At 40.5% G+C, this 24,237-nt stretch overlaps 2 protein-coding genes across 2 annotated transcripts; one reads left to right on the forward strand and one right to left on the reverse strand.

The window, feature by feature from the left end:
• The first annotated feature begins 1,502 nt into the window (after positions 1 to 1,502).
• On the forward strand, positions 1,503 to 3,075 carry LOC127774411 (putative RING-H2 finger protein ATL12). The gene has a single exon (XM_052300654.1). It carries the CDS (start codon positions 1,621 to 1,623, stop codon positions 2,776 to 2,778), a length of 1,158 nt encoding a protein of 385 aa, XP_052156614.1. The 5' UTR covers positions 1,503 to 1,620; the 3' UTR covers positions 2,779 to 3,075.
• Positions 3,076 to 11,538: 8,463 nt separating this feature from the next.
• Positions 11,539 to 24,176, reverse strand: LOC127772938 (structural maintenance of chromosomes protein 5). The gene is made up of 29 exons (XM_052298933.1): positions 23,820 to 24,176; positions 23,580 to 23,733; positions 23,381 to 23,454; positions 23,069 to 23,218; positions 22,826 to 22,930; positions 22,569 to 22,714; positions 21,595 to 21,706; positions 21,360 to 21,515; positions 21,055 to 21,176; positions 20,836 to 20,980; positions 20,686 to 20,751; positions 20,172 to 20,300; positions 19,626 to 19,724; positions 19,356 to 19,521; positions 19,115 to 19,260; positions 18,954 to 19,017; positions 18,767 to 18,891; positions 18,580 to 18,657; positions 18,173 to 18,245; positions 17,390 to 17,493; positions 16,360 to 16,476; positions 14,333 to 14,410; positions 14,136 to 14,235; positions 13,992 to 14,046; positions 12,924 to 12,972; positions 12,762 to 12,849; positions 12,581 to 12,653; positions 12,395 to 12,498; positions 11,539 to 11,974 (listed from the first exon to the last, which is right to left on the reverse strand). Exons 1-29 carry the CDS (start codon positions 24,084 to 24,086, stop codon positions 11,922 to 11,924), a joined length of 3,198 nt encoding a protein of 1,065 aa, XP_052154893.1. The 5' UTR covers positions 24,087 to 24,176; the 3' UTR covers positions 11,539 to 11,921.
• Between the last annotated feature and the right edge of the window lie 61 nt (positions 24,177 to 24,237).

A 24,237-nucleotide genomic window follows, 5' to 3' on the forward strand; every position in this document is an offset into this window, starting at 1 on the left:
GCGGATTCGTGCGAGGTTACCATCTACTCCTTCCGTCCCGTCCCATAATATAAGAGATTTGAGTTTTTATTTGCATTGTTTGACCACTTATTTTATTAAAAAAATTGTGCAAATATAAAAAAAAATAAAAAGTTGTGTTTAAAGTTCTTTGGATTTGGATAATATAGTAAGTCACCAAAAAATAAATAATAATTCCAAAACTTTTTGAATAAGACGAGTGGTCAAATAGTACAAGCAAAAACTCAAAATCCCTTATATTATGAGACGAAGAGAGTATATAGGGAGTCCGGTTGTAGATATATCTTATTTATACATATAATATATCAATTTCTGTTGTATACCTTATTATTTTCTACTTTTTTATGACTGAGTTCTAGCACTAAAAAATTTGGTTAATATTTGTCGTTTTGCTCTAAAAAACGGTCGTGCTAGCTTCTTCAACAAAGCAAGAAAGTTATTCTTTGCTAGTTTCCTCGAAAACTAGTCATTTGTCGTTACGTAAGTACAATATTTATCTCATTTACTAATTTGCTCGTAAATTAGTCGTGTGATTATATGAAAGTGAATTAGTTTCAAAATCAGATTTACTAGCTGGTTTTTGATATATCGATTTTGGTGACTCTATTGATTATACCGCAACTCGTTAGGTGATATTGTGTTGGACATGAGAAAAAACGTCAATATAAATTTTCTCGACCTCTACCTCTCCCGACAAGGCACTGCTGCCTGCGTCACATAGGAGAGAGGATATGCCGCTCTGTGATGTTTGTGAATCCCGACAAGTCCTAGTTGTGAGATTGGAGAGAGAGGCTGTAGGTTACAGAAGAGAGAGAAGGGATGGAGAAGAGTAGAGGAAGAAGAAGAAGGTAGCCCCTATCATGTGGGTCCACGTGGGTCCCAAGATGAAACCAGACAAGGATCTTACGTAGTTTGGTAATGCAAGGTGAGGGACGTCTAACGTCTTATATTTGAATATTGCGTTTTAAGGGAGCGATTTAAACTCGACATCAAGATTAGGATCTTAGGTGGACTTATACCTATTTTTACCTTACAAGTATTCCTTTGGACCCAATATGCAGCGGGATGGGCTTAGTCCTGGCCCAAACTTAGAACGCCCTTATCTGTGAAGGAAATGACAGTTATAGTACAATCCCATCCATCGACGAAGCAAATGGACGTAGTTTTGTTGCCACCGGAAATGGGCAGATGAAAATGATGTTGCGCTGGAGAATTTAATAACGAGAAGAGAATGAGGCGAGGAGGAAGAGGTTAGCAGGACAGAAACAAAACTTTTTTGCAAGCGCAGACGCAGGCGTATATAGCACAACAGAAAGAAACACCGAAAGAAAGAAAGAATAGTATCGAGATAGATAGAGATGGGGGATTAAGTAGAGAAGGACGTCATCTGCTGGGGCCCACTGCACAGGACACTACATTAGTTGACACTGGATTAGTAGTAGTTATAATAAAGAATACTCTAAACAAATTAAGAGAAGGTAGAGGAGGTCAGTCACACACTACATGTACAGACAGACAGACTGAGTACACTACAGGCAGCAGCGTCTGAACTGAAAAAGAAAAGAGAAGAAGAAGAAGAAACTGAAGAGAGGAATCCGGGCGATGGGTGCGGTGTCCATGTCGACAACGACACGCCTCCCCCTCGTCGCCGCCCTCCTCTCCGCCGCTGCTTGCGTCGCAGCAGCGCAGCCGGCCACCGCCGAGGCCGCCCCGGAGACGCCCGGCGTAGGCATCAAGGTGTCGTTCCGCCCCAGCGTAGCCATCGTCGTTGGCATCTTCACCATGATCTTCTCGCTCACCTTCCTTCTCCTCATGTACGCCAAATTCTGCCATCCATCCTCCCCCGTCGCCGCCCCCGCCCCCACGGTCGTCCCGGCGGCGGCGGCGGACGACGGCGTCGCCAAGCCGGTGATCGAGTCTCTGCCTTTCTTCCGATTCGCGGCTCTCCGCGGGGCCAGGCAGGGGCTGGAGTGCGCGGTGTGCCTGGCGCGCTTCGACGACGCGGACCTGCTCCGCCTCCTCCCGCGCTGCCGCCACGCCTTCCACCTCGACTGCGTCGACCGCTGGCTCGAGTCCAAGGCCAGCTGCCCTCTCTGCCGCGCGCGCGTCGACGCCGAAGATGCCGCGCTCGGCCTCAAGTACGCCTCCAGCGCACGCTTCGTCCCGGCCGGGGGGGCGTCCGAGTCCGAGCGCTTTGACGGCGACCAAGACCTCCTGGGCATCTTCGTCGAGCGCGTTCCGTCGTCGCGGATGGAGCCAGCGGCAGCGGCACACTGCCCTGATCTGGACCGCTACAAGCACCGCATCGTGGTGTCGGACGCGGTGTTCAAGAGCCGATGGAGCGAGATCAACTCCTCCGACCTCATCGCGCTCGACACGGAGCTGCTTCGGTCCATGGAGACGATGGAGGTGGAGATGGAGATGGAGCTGTACAAGGAGACGGAGGAGGAGGAGACAGATCATGATCATCAGCGGAAGACACTGCTGGCGGCAAGCGGCGGCAGGTCATCAGTCGACGCGGCGGCGAGGGCGAGGATGATATCGTCGTCGTCGTCGTCGGGGTCAGTGCGGTCCATGTCGGAGATGGTGAGCCTGCCGAGGCTGCGGGCGGCGATGAGGGAGCGCCTGGCGCACGAGGACCGCTGGGTCCCCATCGCTCGTCGTACAGCGCGCTGGTTCGCCGGCCGCGAGAGCCGCCACGACGAGGCTGCCCCGGTGGTTGACTCGCCGCCGGCGTCCCATTCCAATTCCCTTGTCTAGTCGTCTATCTCATCTATTCTAACTTCAAATCAAACAAAAAGTCAAAACCCGCGCTGTGGGTCCCATTGGTCAGTGTATTTGTTTTGTTTTGTTTTGTTGTACCATTATTCCCTGTCTGTCCAATACTATTATCATGCTGGCCTGGTGGGGTGGAGTCAGGTACCGTAGTACATAGCATAGCTTAGGAGAGGTACTGACCAAACCTGCTACTTCTTTTGTCCATTAATTATTTGCTACCGAGATTATTTTTAAGAACAAACATAGGTAAGGTGGTCTCCAACACATGAATTAATTCTGCATATTTTTGTACAATATTTTAGGAATGAAAAAATCATACGTGTTCCAAAAACACATTAATTCCTAATACCCTTTTCTTTTTATCAAGATGATCAGTGCTAACATTTTAACACCTCCCAATCTGATTTCCTAACATTAATTGTAGTGACTTGCTGGTGATCATATAGTATCCACAGCCTATGTTTCCTCGATCGCTTATTAGTATATGCTAGCTGTCTTTGTTAACGTGATTTTGACCCTTTTTATTTTACTCTGATATATTTGTGAAAAATAACATTATTACGATATATATGTAGTAGGTGTATGACATGTCTCCTTTCTCCCTTATCTGCAGTTAGTTTAAAGGCGTTGCGATGTCACTCAGAGGCAGGCCAAATGCAGCGAATGCTAGCTGCAACCATTGAATTAACCACCCAACATGGAAATATAATACTACTCAGATCATGGTTTACCTCTAAAAAAAATATTAGATACCCATTGTCTCTGTTTTCTTTTCTCACAATTATTGGTAGTTGCTTCGTATGCATGACGTACTTTGCCTGCTAATGTAGTGCACGGAAATAATACAAGCGGATCATCAGTAAAAATTAATGGTGTTATTTTTGCGTTGTATTATTTGTCCTATACTTTTCATATATATGTTCTAAAGTTTTACAAAACCTCACACTTATGCATGTTGAACGCGGATTTACTTAAAATGTTAATGAAATTTTTAAATATTAAGTTCTTTTTTTGAGAAATAATTATTAAGTTCTTGACTTAGTTTAAATCTTCACTACTAAAAAATTGTTTAATATATGCTGAAATTAATCAAGATTTGAATAAAGGTGGGGGTAAAAACATGTGGTTATGTGCCACACGTCTTAAACCTTTGGTTTTCTACGACTTAGATCATAAATGTGGGGGTATTTTGAAATTTGCTTAAACTTTAAGTAGGTCAAAACGTACCGCAGGAAATAATTATCAATTCTATTTTCTCTTGTTTAGTTTAAATTCGGTGTCAGTTCTTCTAGATAAATTAAACTATATGTATATGAGCCATCACATTAGCAACTGTCAACTTGCTCAAGATGATCGGGCCGGTTTGCATATTTTGTTGATGAATCTATATACGTATACGTATGTGGCCGTTAGATTTTCTGACCGCAGGCTGGTGATGATCAGGTCAAACTCAACTTCTGGGACGGCAGACACATCTTTCATGACGAATATCCTCCTTTTTCTGCTACTACGACTACCTACGGGATTCATAACGGCAATTAAGCATATGCATGCAAACTATATATAATACATATATGTATGCATAATATCATCCTCTTGCTTATAGGAGTATATATATGTATGCCATGCATATATTTCTGTTTTATCTAGCTAGGTCAGCAGAGCGCGATCGGAGAGTACATGAGAGAGAATAAACATGAATGATAGTTATTACTCTCTCCGTATTTTAACGTATGACGCCGTTGACTTTTTGACTAACGTTTGATCACTCGTCTTATTTAAAATTTTTGTGCAAATGTAAAAATACTTATGTCATGCTTAAAGAAAATTTGATGATAAATCAAGTCACAGTAAAATAAATTATAATTACATAAATTTTTTAAATAAGACGAAAGGTCAAATGTTTGTCAAAAAGTTAACAGCGTCATACATTAAAATACGGAGGAAGTATTAAATTGAAGAACAAAGTGAACTAATTAAACTGGCTTGATGAGTAGTACGTAGTGATCGATTAGCTAGCTATCGCAACTGCTCCGAGGACTACTTTATGAGATCACCCCTGTGTCGTGGACTCTCAACTCTGCCCATAAAAATTGAAACCATGTCTATATAATTTGATTTGATTGTCTCCATTATCTAAAAAGAAGTATAATGTGTTTTTCACCGCAAACTCTAGACAGAGACAAGTCACCAAAACCGAAGGTCTAGGATTTTATTTATATATGGGAGTGGCGAAGTGCTAATTAATTACCGGGATACCAGCCGTCCGGCGAGTGACGGACGACGGTATCGGCCATCAATACTGGATCACCCTTCATTTCTCCTTCTATCTTATCCTTTCTATTATTATCCGTTTCAAAAAATAAAACCCTTTCCATTATTCTCCCTCTTTCTTATCCACAAAGAACGCACACGCATACAGAGCTAGTACACGTGCTACCACCGCTCGGCTGGCTGAGAGAAGCCTTCTCCAGCCGATGGAAAGAAACAATACATACATATAGTATATCTCTCTCTCTCTCTCTCTCTATATATATATATATATATTTGATGGGGAGTTTATTCCCCAGCGGAGTTTATTCCCAATGAATTAATTAGAGAGAGAGAGGGGGATCATTCACCAACCATTACTTCTTCCGTTTTAAAATTTAACAATCAAATGGCTGGATTAGACATATACTACTATAAATTTAGATAGAAATATATGTAGATTCATAGCACTAGTATATTTATTTGCTTATTTTAGCAAGCAGGCAGCAGCCACAACCGAACATGCGCATGATCTAGTTTAACTAATTAATTATAAATATGTCCATTCATCAAGAAAAAATGCTGCGCGGCATGCATTAATTCTTTATCCACTGGGGCCTTGCCAACTCGATTGTACATGTATCTAGTACTAGTATACTAGTACTATCTTTCATATCGGAGTGGTTAGTGTCTTAGTGATGTCAAATACTAGCAGATTCGATGACGATTCTGACTTGGCCATTCATATGCTAGCTACTTAGCTAGGGTATTAGTCAAAACTCAAAAGTGTTCTTTTTAATTATACTTGCATCGATCAACTTGCACCCATGAATATATTGGCATCGATGAAATTAAGTAGCTTGTAGGTCAGTAGTAATATCTGTGTATGATAAAGAACGTTTATGTGGTGGATTAATCCATGGGTGCATAATTTTCCCATCAGGATTTAAATCCTGAAGTTCATACATGTAATTATGTGTATTCTTAATTGACAAAAAGGCCAAAAGTTTTACTTTTTATGTAAGAAAAATCTAATATCTACCATTGCACAGAAAAACGTCATCAACGCCAATTCGGAAAGGCCATAAGTGCTCGTTTTGAAATCACGACACTTTGACTTTTCAGCAAGAGGGGGTTAGGGGGGAGGCGTGGGGGATTGTCCATGCCGGTATTGTAAGCAAATGTCGAAGCTCGAGCTAGTGAGGGACCTGTTAAAATTTGGTAAGCCCGAAGTCACCATCGGCCTAAAGTTAGTGTCGGCTTCAGAGTCCTGGGATCGGCCGATGAGAGTTATCAAGTCTCTAGTTGTCGGATTCTTACTATATTCGGTTAAGGAAATTAATCTACTAAAGAAAACTTATCCAGAAGTGACCAAGTTTAAGGAGGATGCGGCATGACGAGTTATATATTAATTAGGAATAGTTTGTTAGTTTCCTTTTATCTTTAGGGATGTGTGTTTAGTGTCCTATAAGGACTTTATGTTTTCCATTTATCTTTAGGAAAGTTTCTTTCTTGTTCTACAAGGACTAGTAACTCCCCATGGGTATAAATATGTACACCCGAGGTCATTGTAATGAATCTCTCGATCAATACAACTATTCTCGGCGCATCGCCACCCTCTTTACCAAGGTTTTTACTTATCATCTGACGGAACTTGGCACCTAATGCGGGGCTGCATCGACTTTCGATCTCCGGCGAAGGGGTAAGTCCTACGTTCCGCCGACCCTGGTGAATCTATCGGCTGCATTGGTGTTGTTCAAGGCTGCATCGCTTCGATCTCTTGGATCGCTCTGGTTTGGTTGATATATTTGCCTACCTGATATCTCAATTCTATCTCTAATTATATTGTGTTTAGAGACGCATCAGTTTAGTTGGGACTGTCTCGGTTAGGTCCGATCTTCTGTCTTAGCCGATATATCTCTACAATCACAATGTTGTTGTAAATAGATTTGTTATATCCATTACATTAGACAGATCTATCGGCTCATCGAGTATTAGACTATCATATACAATCTCATGCTGCATCGGTTAGGTTCGACCTACTAGATTGTTGTTGATAATATAAGTCTTGTTAAGCCGATAGGTTCATGCTAGTGTTTTATCGGGGTGCTAGCCGATAAGTTATCTGGACGTTGCATCGGCTTATAAGGATTGAATATACATATAAGTTGGATTTAGCCGATGACAACAAAGGTTTCATTGATCTATCTAATATTGTGGATTTATGACATCGGACCTCCAGCCGATGTATGCTTTAACCTTCGGATCAATACTTGTTAAACCTTCGGATCATACTGGATTATATTGCTATATTATATTATCATCAGCCGATTGCCTTCATATCATTATATACATTGGACATATAGCCGATTGCTCAAAACCCTATCGCTATCGGCTGGTATCGGCATCGGCTGGAATTGCTTCATCGGCTGGTCAGCCGATCGGCTCATTGATCTGCTGTTTGTATGTCTTGTCAGTTGCAGGATCAAACTGACTGGCACGCCCGCATCTCATCAACCTTTGGACCTGCGCTGGAGCTAAGCTGATCTCCCAGGCCAGTGTGTGTTTTTCGCATCAACAGGACCAGAGGAATCCGTTTTAGTGGATTCACCTAGGGAGCAGGTGTATGGACACAAGGTCGTGATCAGGTGACACAGGGGGAGACAAGAGGTTTTAAGTCTGGGCCGCTTGGAAGCGTAATGCCCTACTCCTATTGTGCTCTTCTCTTAATCTCTCTTTACCAAATCTTATAGTTTGTGAAACTTTTTTCAGCTAGAACTACTCAAGTCTGATCCCCTTCTTTGTGGCCTTCATCTTCCCTTTATAGTTGACTTTGTCTGGGAGATACCATAGTGGTTGTCACTTACAAATGGACCCTACATGAGGGAATTAGGTATGATAGGTCTTATCACATGTTGACAAATTGGGCCCGCTGCGTGTCCCTTAGGGCTAGGAGTTCCCTTAATGGAGCTAGCATTGCGCATGGCAGGGTTGCCTAGCTAGCTGCCACCTCCTCTCGTTGTGTGGCCTGGAGTAGGTGACTGGGATGCTGGTGACGTCTAGTGATGCTAGGTGGACCCACTTGCCAACTGCAATGAGCTTAGCGTGCCGGGTCATGGTGGTCCTAGCTAAGCGACGTGACAGTCAACCATGTTGCCTGACAGCCCACGACCCCGACTTTTTAGGACTGATGATGGCTTATTCCATGGTCACTCCCCACACGTAGCCGACAGATTCATATCCTTCGCATTAGATGTGAGACTGGCTGTGCGATGCAGGGAATGACGACTCAGGTGTTGACGAAAAACACGGTGGCCTGAGAGATCTGCTTAACTCCAGTGCATGTCCAAGGCTTGCCTCTAGTGTGCTAAGGGCATGCCAGCTGGTTTGATCCTGTAACCAGCAAGGAAACATCAAACAGAGTGAGTTAGCCAATAGCCGATCAGCCAATAGGCCGATGACGTATCGTTAGTGATCCCAGCCGATATAATTAGACCAGATCGGTAATGCATTGATATATAAATTACGTGCAAACCATAAAAATGCCTCATCGGCTGTAATATCATCTAATTATTTTGTCAAGTTTACGTCAGATGATATTATAGAAGTAGCCGATGGAACAATATTTAGAGCAAGATAGATAAATAAAGATAATATACTAGCTAGTACTCTAGTAAAAACTTATATAGACAAACCAATCTATAGAAACATATCAAATAACGATCATCTACCAAGTTTGGCAACTCGGCTGATATTGACCTAGACTTGATATATTTATATAGGGTGATCTCTCTATATAAGTGGGAAATATACATAAAACTAGCAAAATAGCATGTATATAAAGTAAGATCGGCTGAAACTCCGATACTATCTCTAATTATGCTTAATTCCATATTAGTTTCTAGGGTTCTAGACAAGACTAGGGATGATGCATCTCTGAGTAAGTAAAGAAATCTAAAGTCTAAACAATCAAGAAATTAATCACTTTTCAAGATGGTGGATGCCTTAGTTAATCTAATATAGTAAGGCAATTAAGCTTATACCGACAGGAACCCTGAAACGAGAACCAACTGATAGGGCTAAATTGAGATACTAAGACTAGATTAATTAAGACATATAATAGCAGATGGTTATGGTAAAAGGACTAGAACATCTAAAACGACATAATAGCCCCGATAGCACAAGCCATCAAGACGGATTACCTCTTGTCGAGATAACTCATCGAAAAGAAGAACAAAAAGGGTGGCGATGCGCCGAAGTTGTATTAGATTGTCTCCCTGATTACAATGGTCTGGGGTTCATATTTATACCCCGAATAAAAACTTAGTCCATTAGGGACATGACTCAAACTTTCCTAAAGATAAGATACAAATAAGACCTCATGGCAGTCTCTTGCCAAATCTCTCAAATCAACTTAAATATCCTAATTAATATATACAATTGCCTTATTCGAGCTCTATCTCTAATTGGCAATGATGGTTATTCGAAAACAAACCCAAACCAGGCCCCAAGTTGTATCGTATTGGCTACTTGCTATGTCGGCCAAGTCAAGCCTCTGTCTTGTTTCTAGCCGATACGATACTCAGCCGATGCGTAGTCCGAATTGGTAATTAACTCGATTCCACACCAAATCTGCTTCGATCTTGTTTCTTCTTCTCCGAATTTGATGCAAAATTCCGTTGTTAACATCAGGTTGAATCGTAGTTATGGTGTGCCAGGGGCCCCGAGCAGCCAGCGAAAGGCCGAGCTCGAGGCTTGCTTTGGGTTTACCCCTCATGCTTAGGGCATGGCCTGCTGAACTAAGAGACTGAGGTCTTGGTCTTGCTTGTGCTTGGCGGGATGTGGCGCCACGGGGCCTATTTTGCAGACCTTTGATGTCCTGAGCAGTCAGTGGTGGGAATCTCGGTTCCTACTTCTTCGACAGTAACCCCCCAATCTCATTGTTGGACCGGGGGCAACTCGGTACCAAAGTCAAGGCTTCCTTCGCATGCAAGGCAACAATATACCATTCTTTTTTTTGGTAGCAAAATTTCTAGTGTTTTATTGAGGGAGACTACCTTCTCGGGGAAGGTAGGGTTTCTCGAAGTAAAGGAAAGATAGTTATTTTTTATGGGAAAGGGTAGTTGGTTTTGTGCGAAGGAAAAGGGTTTGTTTTTTTAAGGAAGTGAGAGAAGGACTGCCTTGGGTAAGGTAGGACTCAGAGTAAATGAAAACACCGTGATACGGGTTGATAGTATTGTTGCTAAGGGACCCATGTATGGGAGATATGTTGTCAAAGAAAATGGTCCAGTCCTTTCAGAAAAAAAAGAAAATGGTCCAGAACTCGATTTTCACGCTTTTAACACATGTTTGGGGAGCTTTAGGTGCTTTGATACCTGAAGTGATTTTAAATGTATTTTGACACGTTTTTTAGGCCTTTCAGATCAGGCTTTGCCTCGTTGTGCATGCACGTGTGGACGCGCACATGCGTGCGTGTTCTATGGCGCGCACACGTATGCGTGTGTGCATTGCTTTCCTCACTCACTTGAATGAGCCCCCTTTCCCAGGATTCATTGTCTCGTTCTTGGAGCACAACCTATTCAACAAAGGATTGAGATCTTGGTCTCTCTTGTGATTGACGGGATGTGGTGCCACGTGGTATGTTGTGGAGACCTTTGACGACCCGAGCAGCCAAGGGTGGGGATCCGGGTTCCCCTACTTCTTGCCATCCTTGGACCAATTCCATCGATGTGGACCTGTCACTCGAGGGTTGCCCAACTCCTTGGCTTCTGCACGGCTGGGGCAAACATCACTTTAGCTGACAGTCAAATCGAGTGCAATTATCGATATGGTGGGACTCACTCATGATTGGATGTGCCCTTGATCTTAGCATGGACAGTACCCCCTCCATCCCATAAAAAACTAATCTAGTACCGGATGCGACATATTCGGTTCTGGATTCAGTTTTTATGGGACGGAGGGAGTAAATCTAAACTCTTCAATAAAAAAACAGACGAGTGAGATCAATTACAGTCGTAGTGATGACTTCACTTACGGTCTCATCTTTTTTCTTATGCTTATCTGTCAAAATTTGAATTTTCAACGTTAAATTTAAAGTTGATTTTGAGGTTTTTTTCGTTGAAGTTTATCTTTCAGCCTTTGCTTTTAGATCGCTAAGAACGCATATATAGAAGTTTTATTCACAAATTATTTTTTGTTTATGAATATGCCGTTTCGCTTATTCCCTGAATAAACGAAACGATGGGGTCGCTAGTGTACGAATAATCTCAATCGCATAATAACCATCCAGCCCCGTCTCAAGTTTGTACATACTCGCTAGTGTTCGAGTTGTCATTTGTAGAAGACCACATATACTCGCTAGTGTTCGAGATGTCATTTGTAGAAGACCTGCCTCATTCGCATCGGCTCAGTTGTACAACTGATCGTTCACCAGGAGATTCAGAGTGCAGAACAAGGCGTTCACAACTAACATGGACATGATGTAGGGTTGAATTAGGGCAATGAAAATGTCAGTCGGTGTTATCCCCCTCGACAATTCAAGTAGATATATTTTGCGATTGGAACCAGCCTTCATCAAACGATAAAACCTGGTTGGGAACATGTCACGATTTTAGCGCCACTTTGTCCTATGAAGTCCCTGAGTTAACGACATGCCGAAGGGTCAGCCAGTAGCTGTTTAAACCACCACTGCAATAAACAAAGCACAAAAGGCAGCTGGCTAGCAGTCCAGCACATTGGAGCTTCTGGTTTCTGGACTTAATTTATCTACATGGGGTACAAGCAAACATCACATTGAATACCCTAAAGCTTCCGCGTAAAACGATTGACTTGAAGAATCACTTGTGAAGTGCAGTACTCAAATCCGTATTTGACCATCAGTGCCCACTCACGCTCATTACTGTTCTCCAGCAATCACCGGTGCTCCAGGCTGCAAAGCATGCATCAAATATGGATTGAGACCGAGAATATGCTAAAATGTCTAAGGGGATGTTTAGATCCAGGAGTGTAAAGTTTTGACGTGTCATATCAGATATTATATAAGATATCGCATGAGGTGTTTGGGCACAAACAGAAAACTAATTACAAAATCCGTCAGTAAACCGCAAGACGAATTTATTAAGCCTAATTAATCCGTCATTGGTAAATGTTTACTGTAGCACCACATTGTCAAATCATGGATCAATTAGGCTTAAAAGATTTGTCTTGCAAATTAGTCGCAATCTGTGCAATTAGTCATATTTTTAGCCTATATTTAATACTTCATGCAGGTGTTCAAACGTTCGATGTGACAGGGTGAAAAATTTTCGTGTGGGATCTAAACAGGGCCTAAGTACAGAACACATATTACCTTTAGCTGGCTTCTCAATCCATGGGCCATTCATGATATTTAGGATGCTGCATGCATCACTATATTCCAAATCAGGCAGCAACTTGGGCGTCAGGAGGAAGCACCTATAGCCAGATTAAGAAACATGGGAGTTGGTAGATGCTATCTGAAAATGCCTCCTGAAATGCTAAGAGTACTGTCACTAACTGTGGAGTGTTTGGCTGACTGGCTGCTCTCACAAGCTGCTGGAACATCTTCCTCTCGTTTATGGGATCCATTCCTGCAATTTTGGGGAAACAGTTACCTTTGTAATGCTTCAACAAACTAGTAATCATTTTATAACAGCATTGAGTGCATAGGGAACAAAAACTTGTGAGGGTTGGCTTGCCTTGATTTATCTCATCAACGACCCGAAAGGGGCAGTTGGTAAGATCTTGAAGTGATACAAGGTACAGGATGGTTGAAACTGATCGCTCCTATAAAGGAGCAAAAAATAATAGTAAGTATAAGGCATATTTTTCTAGAATGCATCTAATAGTTTTTTTCATACCCCTCCAGATTGGTGATGAGCACTCAACACCTGCAACTGACCTGTTTGCCTGAGGAAAATAATGCCACAATTTGATTAAAAACCACAAAATAAGGCCAACAGAAACCTTGTGGAAACCCTTAAACTACAGGCTACAGTAGAAGCAGGCTGAACTATGGAATTAAACACTGCGGGATGAACATGGCTAGAAACAGGCAACAAAAGACGGGTTACAGGACCATCCAAATAGCACCTTTAATGATAAAATAATCGGTAACGCCGTTCTAATCTTGAGTAGATGTTAAATGCTCCCTCGGTTCCATATTGTAATATGTTTTAAGTTTGTCAAAGTTTGACCAAGTTCATAGAAAAATGTATCTACGTTTCTGACACAAAACAAATATATTACAAAAGTATATTCGGTGGTGGATTTAATGAAACCAATTTGCTGTTGTAGATGTTGCTACGTTTTTTTTATAAACTTAGTCAAAGTTTGACATAGGATGAAACCTAAAACATCTTACAATATGGAACAAAGGGAGTAGAACATAATAGTCACAGATAAATAGCAAATAAAAGATCTCATGATTGAAGTATGGAGTTACAAATAAGAACACCTGGCTAAGGACTAAGATCTCTCCCATGTTAGAAGACAACAGAGCTATTCTCGTGAAAGTAATAGTTCAAGTGCTACTGGCATGAGGTATCACTAGAAGTCTAAGAAAGATAGAATCCACAGAAAACAAAAGATCTGAGAGCACATCGGAATTCAATACAAATGAACAGAGTGTTTTGTACTTCACCTTTTATCCTTCTTAACATATACATTTGATGATCACTTATCATCATATAATGTATGAGTGTAACCTAGAAATAATCAAGTTACCCTATACTATAACTCAGTGATTTGTAAGACTGTTCTCTGCTTACTGGTCATATCTGTTTAACCACGGATAGCAGTCCCTAGTTTGGTTGCCATCAGGAAATAGTACCACTACTCCATCAGTGATGGACAAGTAGTGTACTTATCATTATTTACTTAATTGCAAGAAATCAGAGCAGTGCTCTCAATTAGGAAAAGAAACTCACCTAAACTTGACCTTTATAAGGATGCCATATTGCTCAAAATCAAGACCATGTTCATCTGCAGGAAATTTGGTACAGATTGGTACGCCATCTGAAAATAGTACAAATAACAGTGTGATAACACAAAAAAGGAACTGCCACACGTACCAAGTGAAACTTCTCCAGCAACAGCCATTTCTTGAAAGTTACGACTAAACGTGCTGTTTATTTTTGAAACAAGAGTGCGCAGAGTTGGAAGCCATTTACCCTAGGATATTGCCAAAGTCAAGTCAAGTGAGGCAGGATGCCAAAAAAGATTTGGACAAAGTATGGTAATATAGCTGACAATATGAAAATGTCCAGACCTTTGTAGCCTCTATATCAGAGTAGCATCTTTCACATTCTCCTTTATCATCTTCCAGCTTTCCGGATATTGATTCTATCTACACAGTTAAAATAGGTATTGTCACTGTCAAAGTAATCAGTGTAGTGGTAGATTTAGGACGGGACTAGGCATTGGGCGTGCAGTAAAACACAAAAAATCAGGTGCTATCCCCATCTGGCAGCTGCTGCATGTTGCCTCCCTCTCACACTTTCTGCGTGCTGCAGCTGCATATGCAAGCCTCTAAGTCATTTTTTGCAATGTACCCGCTCTACATTTCTCTCTTTGTACAGTAGGCCAACCTCTTTTGCATGCACGCATGAAGCTCTATTTGCAAGCTTCAAATGTTTTTCTTTCTTTTAAATTACTTAACAAATCTACGATCCGATTACTGTTGCAATTAAATCTAAAACAACATATCACATGATTATATTATGATGAAATGCCATTAAGTTCTAATAGAAACATTTTCATAGCACATGTGAAACATCGAGTATTTCCCGTAGATTTATGGGTAACAAAACCAGCAACATGAGAAATATACTGTGTTGCAAAAGCAGCATTCTTTAAATAGTCCAATGCTCCGATCTCCTTTATCTGCTATACTACCTTATTAACATATAGTATAATGACAAATATATAAGAAAAGAAAAACTGCATGAAGTATCTTCTCTGCACTCATATGGTGGCGAAATTTTGACAAAATGACCCTTTTAGAAAACTTATTTGAAGAATAAACCTTGGTAAAAACTAATTGCAAAAATGAACCTTTGCCTCAGCGCCAACGTCATCAGCAAAGCTAGCCTAGCATGGTGGGGGAGGACATCAGCTGTGTGCCAGCCTACTAGGTGGTGTTGAGTTCGATCCTCCATTCCTCCACCACAATACTCATATTCTTTTAAGAAATGGCATGTTTTATTTGCAAATTTATTTATTTTGATCTAATATTCTTTTCATAAATGACATGTTTAATTTGTAAATTTATTTATTTTGAATTTGAAAAAATATATGAAAGAACTATAAGTTGTTCTATTATCTGAGAAAGAACACAAAAACATAATGTGTATGTGTATATATCTGGCGATGTGCTTACTACTGACCATCACCATTGGAGTTGATTTTGGTCGAATCCTTGGCAGGGTCAGGATAAACCAGCGAGGTCAACAGATCAATGCCTTTCACGGGAGATAGCAGGCTAGCGAGTAACAGGAACATGGTGAATGCGAGCAACGAGCTCTTGAGGCCATTTTACGTGTGGAAATACTGGCTATTGGATGTGGATGTACGCCTCTGTCTATTTGAGCAAACATTTTGTAAACAAATATTTCAAATCAAGCAAAAAGAAGTATACTAAAAAGAAAATTAGGAAAGTAAGAGAAAACAAAAAAAAGGTGTGGAGGGAGGGGATAATCGAAATCGAACCCTGCACACTGTTTATAGCTGACGACCTCCACCAACATGCTAGGCTGCTTGGCGCTGAGCTCTGATGAGTCAGCAAACCTGGGGCACCTTGGACAAGAGCTCAGCGCCATCGAGGCTGGCGCGGAGTCAAAGGTTCATTTTCTCAATTAGTTTTTGCCACGTTTATTTTTTAAATTAGTTTTCTAAAAGTCATTTTGTCAAAATTTCAGCATATAGTGGAATATTCTGTCTGTAAGGAAAAATATTCCCACATGGGAATCCTGAAGGAGATCACTATGGGGAATTCAAAATTTTTAATACTCTTCAGGAAATAGTCCCTTTAATAATACCAACATGAAACCTCAGACTCTAGCTTATTTCTGTTTTGTCTAGAAGCAACTCTGCAGCAGTATTAGGAGAAAATAAGGGTCTCTCAACTAACTGCTATGAAGGCACCACCCAGTCCTATTCTGAAAATACAAAACCTGCTGGGTGGCTAGGTGCTATTCCTGATGAGACAAACTGATGCTGAACAACTTATGCATATTGCAACACTGAAGTAAAGAAAGTATGAAATAAAAAAGAGGTACACTTATTAATCCATTGTACCTCACGCTGCCGGCTTTGATACTCCAACAAAACATTTTGATTAAGAAAAAGCATAGAATTTGCTTCGGATTCAGTATCTTGAATTGCACAATCCAGTTCTTCTATGGTAGTAGGCATCTGCAAACAGAAACAGTGGAAGCAGGATCGTGGGTGCTAAGTGCCAGCATATGCTGATAATACATGTGGTTTTTTTGGCCAAAGTAAATGGCAATGCATCTCAAATTATTCACATAATAATAAAAAGGAAAACTGGAAGTAATAGAGAAAACAACATAAGAAATCCAGTTGTAAACAGCAGATAATTAGAGGGACATCATAAATCCTAAACAACAAAACAAGCAGTGAGGATCTTTTATTGTGGCCTTATGAAGCATTCCAACAACTAAATGAGCTAAAATCAGAAGAGTTAATTCTTATGAGAAGAAACTAACACCCTAGAGCATAGGTGCTTCAGACAGAATTCAGCCATTCGTGGTTGTTTGAACATCAAGTTGTTGCTACTGTAGTTGCCAGAATCATGATCTGTTGGTTCCTGGTACGTGTCCCTGCCTGCGCAATTCATCACTTGACAAACCTAGGATTTCGCAAGAGGGATGTACCTCTCCTATTTATGAATCCAATCTGAGGTTCATAACCCAAACAATGCCACAAAGTTTCATTGAATATCGAACCGTGGCCTTATATTAAAAAGAAAAAGTAAAGGTAAAGGAGCTTGTAGTTGACTGGCTCAACCCAGCAACATCGTTAAGCTCATCCTGATTGAGTTCCTGCTTGACTTTCACGGTACGTGCAGGTAGATCGCTGGTAAACCGCAAATCATGTGATCTGATTTTGGGTTTGACAAACTATGCTGCAAATCTGGTAACTAAGGTTTTGTGATTAATTTATCATTAAAAAAATAATTTTATAAAAGGATCTAGTGGTTGCAGATTAGGGAGATTTTACAGTTGGTATGCTAACTCAACTAAAATATGTGAATGCTGATTCACAAATAAGACAAGAAAAGTACAAAATTAAATTCAAACAGTACCTCAAGAAACTTTTTTGCAAGGTCTTCGGTGATCATAGCTATTGACTCTGCATGCTGTTTTGCATTAGACAACTGCTGCTTATGCTCTTGAGTTTTTCTTTTACCTGATTAGAGGAACATATGTCATGTGATAGTGCCAGCATGAGACAAATGGAATCAATCACGAAAGTAATGTATTGCCAACTTGCCATATGCTACACTACTCTCAATCATTACAGAAATGAAATTTCCTACAAAGGCCTTTATAAGCTTGCCAGGCACATTCAACCGCAGTTGACCATTCATAGTACCAGTCTCAAAACATAGTTGTCTTTATTCAAAACTCAAAAGCCCAAGAGAGCATCTGTTCAACTTTGTCAGTCAATACTTAACAGATTCTTAGAACACCTCAGAAAATAAAAATACACTTTTTTATGTAGAGTAGTTGTTAACTTACGACATGTTAGAATACCCATGACTTGCCTGGGACTAAAGTCTAACGTAGAATATTAGATATATCCATTCAAAAATCAGCAAGAACTCACATGGTTCTGATATAGCTATACTTCAAAAAAAAAAAAAAAATCTACTCAGGAGATGCATGATGGATTTTGAATAGTCTTCACCTCTACAAACCAAACAGACCTGAGGAATGACCATGACACGAAAGTGAGCATAAGATTTGTCAACCCAAAGGCAAAAACTCAAAGAAAAAATTGCCTTGGACCCTAAGCCACTTTCCAAAATATTTACCAAACTGAGTGGTTAGAAACAACAAAAGAATGGATTGAAACATCAACTCACAGTTTTCATATTCTTTAGCAGCTTCAATAGCATTCTTTTCAAGTTTCTTCACATCCTTTTCCATCTCCCATATCTATCAGATGATTAATGAAGGACAGATGATTACATGTGCGAATTGTTTCGGTACAAGGAACAGGATAAGACATAAGCAAATATGGCAATTTTCTGGTGTAACATGTGCAAATTATGTGTGCTTTAGACCAAACTAGTATTTTAGTAATTTATATATCTTATTGCAAGCAGCCAAACATTTGTAAAACAGCTGTGATTAATTGGGTGATTAATTGCAAAGTTTCCAAGCGGAGATTAATTGGGTCACTGCAAGGTAATCAAAATGCAAGAAATATGCACAGTTCAATTCAAGAAGTTTTGTGTTATGAAAGTAACTAGTTTCTCACAAAGCATACCTTTGTATCGAGCTCAATGGAAGCCATGTTCTTTTGTGTGCAACTCCATTTGAGAGCAACAGCTTCAATAAGTAAATCCTGAGAGAATTTAAATAAAATTTATGCAAGCACAAATGTGATGATGTTCTTCAAGATAAACAAAATATTGTATCATCGTCAGAAGCTCCAAGCTCTGTTAAGTGCTAACCTTGAGTTTTAGCACTAGTTCATATCTCTGATCATTTAACTTTGCCGCCTGATCAACAAACTTTCTTTTGCTTGACTCCATATCTTCCTCTTTATATATAGTCTCCAACATTCTTCTTTTAATATCTAGAGACAAGCACCAAATATTAGAAAAGCTACAAGTAGAAGAACAGCAATAGATATCGTACCAACACGTCTCCGTGTTTCTTCTTGCCTCTTCTTCTCAAACATCATCGTGTCTGTAATCTCTTCCTGGAAATATGGCAATTAAAAGATGAGCACTATGAGAAACAACTGGGCATTAACTATATCCAAATCTAAAAGTGAATAGAGCTTAAATCAATGAAACCTTTTTCCTGCGAATTTTTGCTGCTTCATCTTCTAATTGTCTCTGTTCCTTCAGAAGCTTCTTTAAGTCTTCATCCATGCCGTCAATATCTTTGATATGCTTATCCTTCTGAGATCGAAGTCTTTCAGAGTCAATAACATCTAAATCTGCATAAAAAATCTGACAAGCATCAGGCACCACCAGATCAGAATGCACAACCCAAGTAGCTGACAGGCATTAATGTTGAGATTGTAACACATACTGCACATAAAAAGACGGGAAGGATTGACAGCATCTACAAATGCTGACAAATGACCGCCATATCTTGACCTGGACCACCGATAGTGGTTATCTGGGGTCCAAAAGTCAGAAATGCCTAGCTTTGGTACATCATCTGCTCTATTGTGTGTTTCATCTGTACCTATATACTATATAGGCATAATAGAGGGGGAAACAGAAGAGGAAACACGATTGAGGATTCTGGTCAGTTCAGCTTGGTATAGATTAATGAAGTCGACATAAACAGTTATACCGAACGGTCCAAATTAGCCTGACTAATTAAAACATCTTTCACAGCAGGAGGAGCTTCAAAAACTTGATCAAGTCGTGAGTAGATCCCAACTTGTTGCATCTGCAAAAGAAACAGCACACTCAATCTAAATTATTGCTCTTACCATTCTTTCATGTTTTTAAGAGGGAACAAAGACTGAGAAAGCTTTAAGATTGATGAAGTCACCAGAAGAGAATGACTCTGGTGCCCCTACATTGAGTGCTTAGACAAAACAAGAGAATATGTGCTTAGGCCAAAAAAAAGAAGACGATTTGTGTGGGGGTGTTCATACACAACAAGTTAGAAAATAGGATGAGGGAATAATGTCAATGTAGAACTTCTGTTTTTTTTTGTAACTGTTTTTCTCCTTCTTAATGAAATGAAATGATGTGCAATTAATGTGAATGTAGAACTTACAACTTGCAATTAATGTGAAACTTAGGCCAAAAAAGGAGTAAGAAAAATATCTATGTTCCCAAATGCCAAATGCTTTTTTTTAGATTAAATGCTTGGACAATGCCTGCTGACCTCCAGAGTGATGTTGAATGGTTCTCTCCTTATGCCTTTGTCCCCCATGAAGTTCAGAACAGGAATATCATATTGCTTCATTTGTCTAACCAAAAGGTCACGATCGGAAGCATCCTGAGTAATGAATGACTGCCACATAAAAGCAAAATGGCAGTTAATTACAGATGCAGTATCTTCCATAGGAGGAAAGAATAAGATGGCATGGTAGTGTTTTATGGTTTCCAAGTCAATGATGACAATAAATAAGGGACCTTGTCTAGAAATGGTTTAATGAGATGCCATCCTACTGGACACTAACCATGTCCAGCAACTGGAGGATAAATTTGCAACAGCACATTGACTATGTGAAGGAAAAACAAAACACAATGTGCAGTGCACAACAGAACCAGCAGCCACTGGTAAGTGTGTTCCTCTTGGCTTTCCATTGTTTCATGGAAATGCTAAAATAAAGTAAAACATAAGCATCACACTAATTAGCAGAGAGGAACATAAGGTGCTATCGTAGTATCTGTACCTTCCATATATAGCTTGCGACATGGCCTTCCAAGTACGAAGCGTGAACCTTATCCTGGACATTTACCTGACAGCAGTACAAAGAAGATGTACTATTACTTGTATGATCAGCAAAGCAGACAATAGTTGGTGAACATGCAAGTAAACAAACCTCAAGGAGAACAGGTCCATAAACTTCAGCCCTGAACATGTGTCGGTTATCTTGCACCCAGTTGTATGCTTCATTGATTTTCTCAGCACCAGAATATCGCAATGCTTGGAGCAGCTTATTGTTTTTATTTTCCATTTGCTTCAACCTGTGATAAATAATAACTAGCTAGTAGGTACCCAAGTCTTGGACAAAGTAGAAATTAATAGACAAAACGAGTACCTATCAGAGCAGTTCCTCAGATTTTCTCTCTCTCGAACTAACTGGGACTCCATATCTGTCTTTTTCCTTTTTAGCTCATTTATATCGCAAGTCAGTCGTGCAATTTCCTCCGTGAGTTGAATCTGTGAAGAAACATAAAATTATTAACGGGCTTAAATAATGACTAGAGCAGATAAACCGTACACAATACTTGTATGCTACATATGCAAAATTGCAAACAAAAAAAAAAGATGTATGACAGCAAAAGCTCGTTATCTAAAATAAATGACAGCAAAAACTAGGGAAAATAAGGTGAATAAACCAACCATTTCAGCTTTAGGTGCTTCATATGGTTGTAGATCATCAAGTTCCCTCTCAGCAGCAGCAAGGGCTTCCTTAGCCTTCAAGATCCTTTGCTGACGGGATCTTTCTTGTCTTTTCAGATCTTCTATGTCCTCCAGTGTAGCTCTCAATTGTCCTTTCTGATAGAGAAGACGTGTTAATGACTTGCAGCAGTGAAATAGTACTAGAAATATCATTTAGGTAAAGAAGAGTTTATACCAGTTGTAGTTCCTTGTGTGTAATATCTTGGCGCCTCTTCATGTTTTCCGCCATATGGCTGTTTATCCTTTTTGTATTTGAAGTATGAGACATTTTCTTTTTCTTGAGCTCTCTACAAATAGGGAAAGTAACAAGAGGGGGGTATTCTATTAGAACTTAAAGCTTCAAACTTTGATATTTAAGCCAGTCACATAAAGGTAAAGTGTGAAGAGAAACTTTTCCTTAGAACTGGGAAAAGAATGTCAAAAAGCTGGCAGTACACTATATCCAATGGTAATTCAAAAAAATGTATCCTGACCTCTCCCTGCCTCCCTCCCTCCCTCTTTTTTAGTTATCTGTTGCTCTCTTGAGTAATCAGAGAGCATTCCTATCCCAGTATAGGTTGATACTAATTCTTCCTTCTTCTTTTTTCCCTTTTACATTTAAGGTGACAATGTGATAATGTACAATGATGAAATAGAGGGGATTCGATTTGTGTTGAATCCAAACAATATGATTACACAAGTTACTTGAATATGAAAAAAGTTAAGGGGAGATGAGGAACATAAAGTTAAACTTATACTAGCATGTGGTTGCAAGCATGACCAAGGAATCCTGTCATTTTATATGAAGTGATTGGATTCACAAAATGCTTACATATTAACCGTGATAGTGATAACATATTCTGTATAAATCAAGTTCTAGCTTGTTTTAATTAGTGTTACTCAAGTACAAAAAGGAAATTGATATGAAAAATTAAAGGGAAGTGTGTGTCAATCAAAACATAGAAGTACTACTGAATCAAGGTTGGAAGTTAATAGAACTGTCCTCTTGGCTGTACGTGAATGTATCCATTCAGATTGAAGGGCTTTGAAAGGAAATCTTCATAACGAAGAACATCAGAACAAATGCCTAGCCCACGTAGTTCAAAGATACCTCTAGAGATGAGTTTATAAATGAATGAAAAATTGAAGCCAGTTGAGCATGAAACATACTCGACGGGGCCTTTAGAATCTTCCCAGAATTTTGCCACTTCCTCCATTTTTTTCTTCTCAGTTTTCTCCTTCTCCTGTGCTTCTTTGTATTCTTTCTTCTTCATGTCATATTTTAGCCATGGGAGCTTCTTCTTCATTAATTCAGCCTAAGACAAAACCAACAAGATGTTATAATTATCACTAAAATACTTTTTATGCCCTTCATGTCATAACCCAAAAGGGGGAATTTACCAAACCAAAAAAATGAAACTGCAAACCTTTTTCAGAAGTCTGTCTCTCTGCCGGACACGTTCAACATCTTTTTCTAGTTCAGCATTGAGGGCCTTTAGATTATTCAAAGTCTGCTCCTTTTGCTTTACAGCCTAACAAACGAGATAAATTTATCGTGAATCGATACCATAGGGTTGACATCTAAACAAGATATGCAAGGAAATGGGAATAGCTTTCACTGGTCCAAGCAAGCATAAGGAAAGAGTGAATAGTGAATGATTCAGCTTTACCACTTGAAGAATCTTCAATTCCTTACTCCTGTCTATAAGCTGACGGTGCTGGATAGGTAGATTAGGATCTCCAACAGCCTTTTCAGTCTCTTCCAGTAATTGGATAGGTGTCAACTTCGCAAATTCACATACTCGGTCTTGAGGAAGAAACTGAACAGAGTTGAGCACAAAAGCAACAGAAATCAGGAATAGATTCACGATAAAAGGGTAAGTGAGTGGCTCCTCTGGATTACAATATCATGGCATGCAAAGGAAAATGATAAGGAATGGATCATGTAAAAGAGCTGAATCTAAAATGGACTGGAGGTGCACCTGGGTCAAGTTGTTGACTTGAATATTGAATTTCTTGATGAGATCAATGACTTCCTTTTTGGGGACAGTGGTGCCTGCAGGAAACAAATGTTAGTGATGCAGGAATCATCGCCTCAAATCCAATCCATTTGCTGAATAAAAAGGATAGTGAAAGAAATAAGCATCGGTTTGTGTAATGAGGAGTAAGGAGAGCATGTACCATCGAGCTGCCACTCAGACTTGTTGTTGGTATCGACCTTCCTAGTGATGCAGAGCTTGTGGTCGGGTGTATTGCCGCGGAGGGAAATCTTGACATGGCCGGAGTCCTCTCCCCTCTTGACGAAGGCAGCGACGCTGGATGCCCTCCCGAGAATCTGCAGTGCATTGGTATGTAGTATTAGAGTAGCATGGAATCAATCGTACAGGAGAGGAGAGGAGAGGAGAGGAGAAGAGAGAGTACGGCGGGGTCGGCGGCGAGGGCGAGGGCGATGGCGCAGACGAGGGAGCTCTTGCCGGAGCCGTTGGGGCCGACGACGAGGTTGAGGCGGGGACCGGGGCGGCAGGTGAGGTGGTCGTAGGTCATGAAGTTGCAGAGCTCGATCTCCACGATGTTGCCCGGCACGTAGTCGTCGTCCCCACGCTGCGGGGGCGGGGGCGGCGGCGGCGGCGCGGAGGAGGAGGAAGAGGGATCCACCTTGGGGCGCTTGGCGGCGCGGGAGCTCGCCATGCTCGCTCTCTACTCCAGTACTCCTCCTCCAGTAGGTTGGTTGGGGTTAGGGATTTCAATCAAGGTTCTTCTTCTACTGCTACTGCTAAACCCCTTTCCTCCGCGGCTGAGGGCAACAAAATAAAATAAAATCCCCTTCCGATTCATATTA

The sequence above is a fragment of the Oryza glaberrima genome, chromosome 5, assembly GCF_000147395.1.
Source record: "Oryza glaberrima chromosome 5, OglaRS2, whole genome shotgun sequence".
In the NCBI taxonomy this organism is placed as follows: Eukaryota; Viridiplantae; Streptophyta; class Magnoliopsida; order Poales; family Poaceae; genus Oryza; species Oryza glaberrima.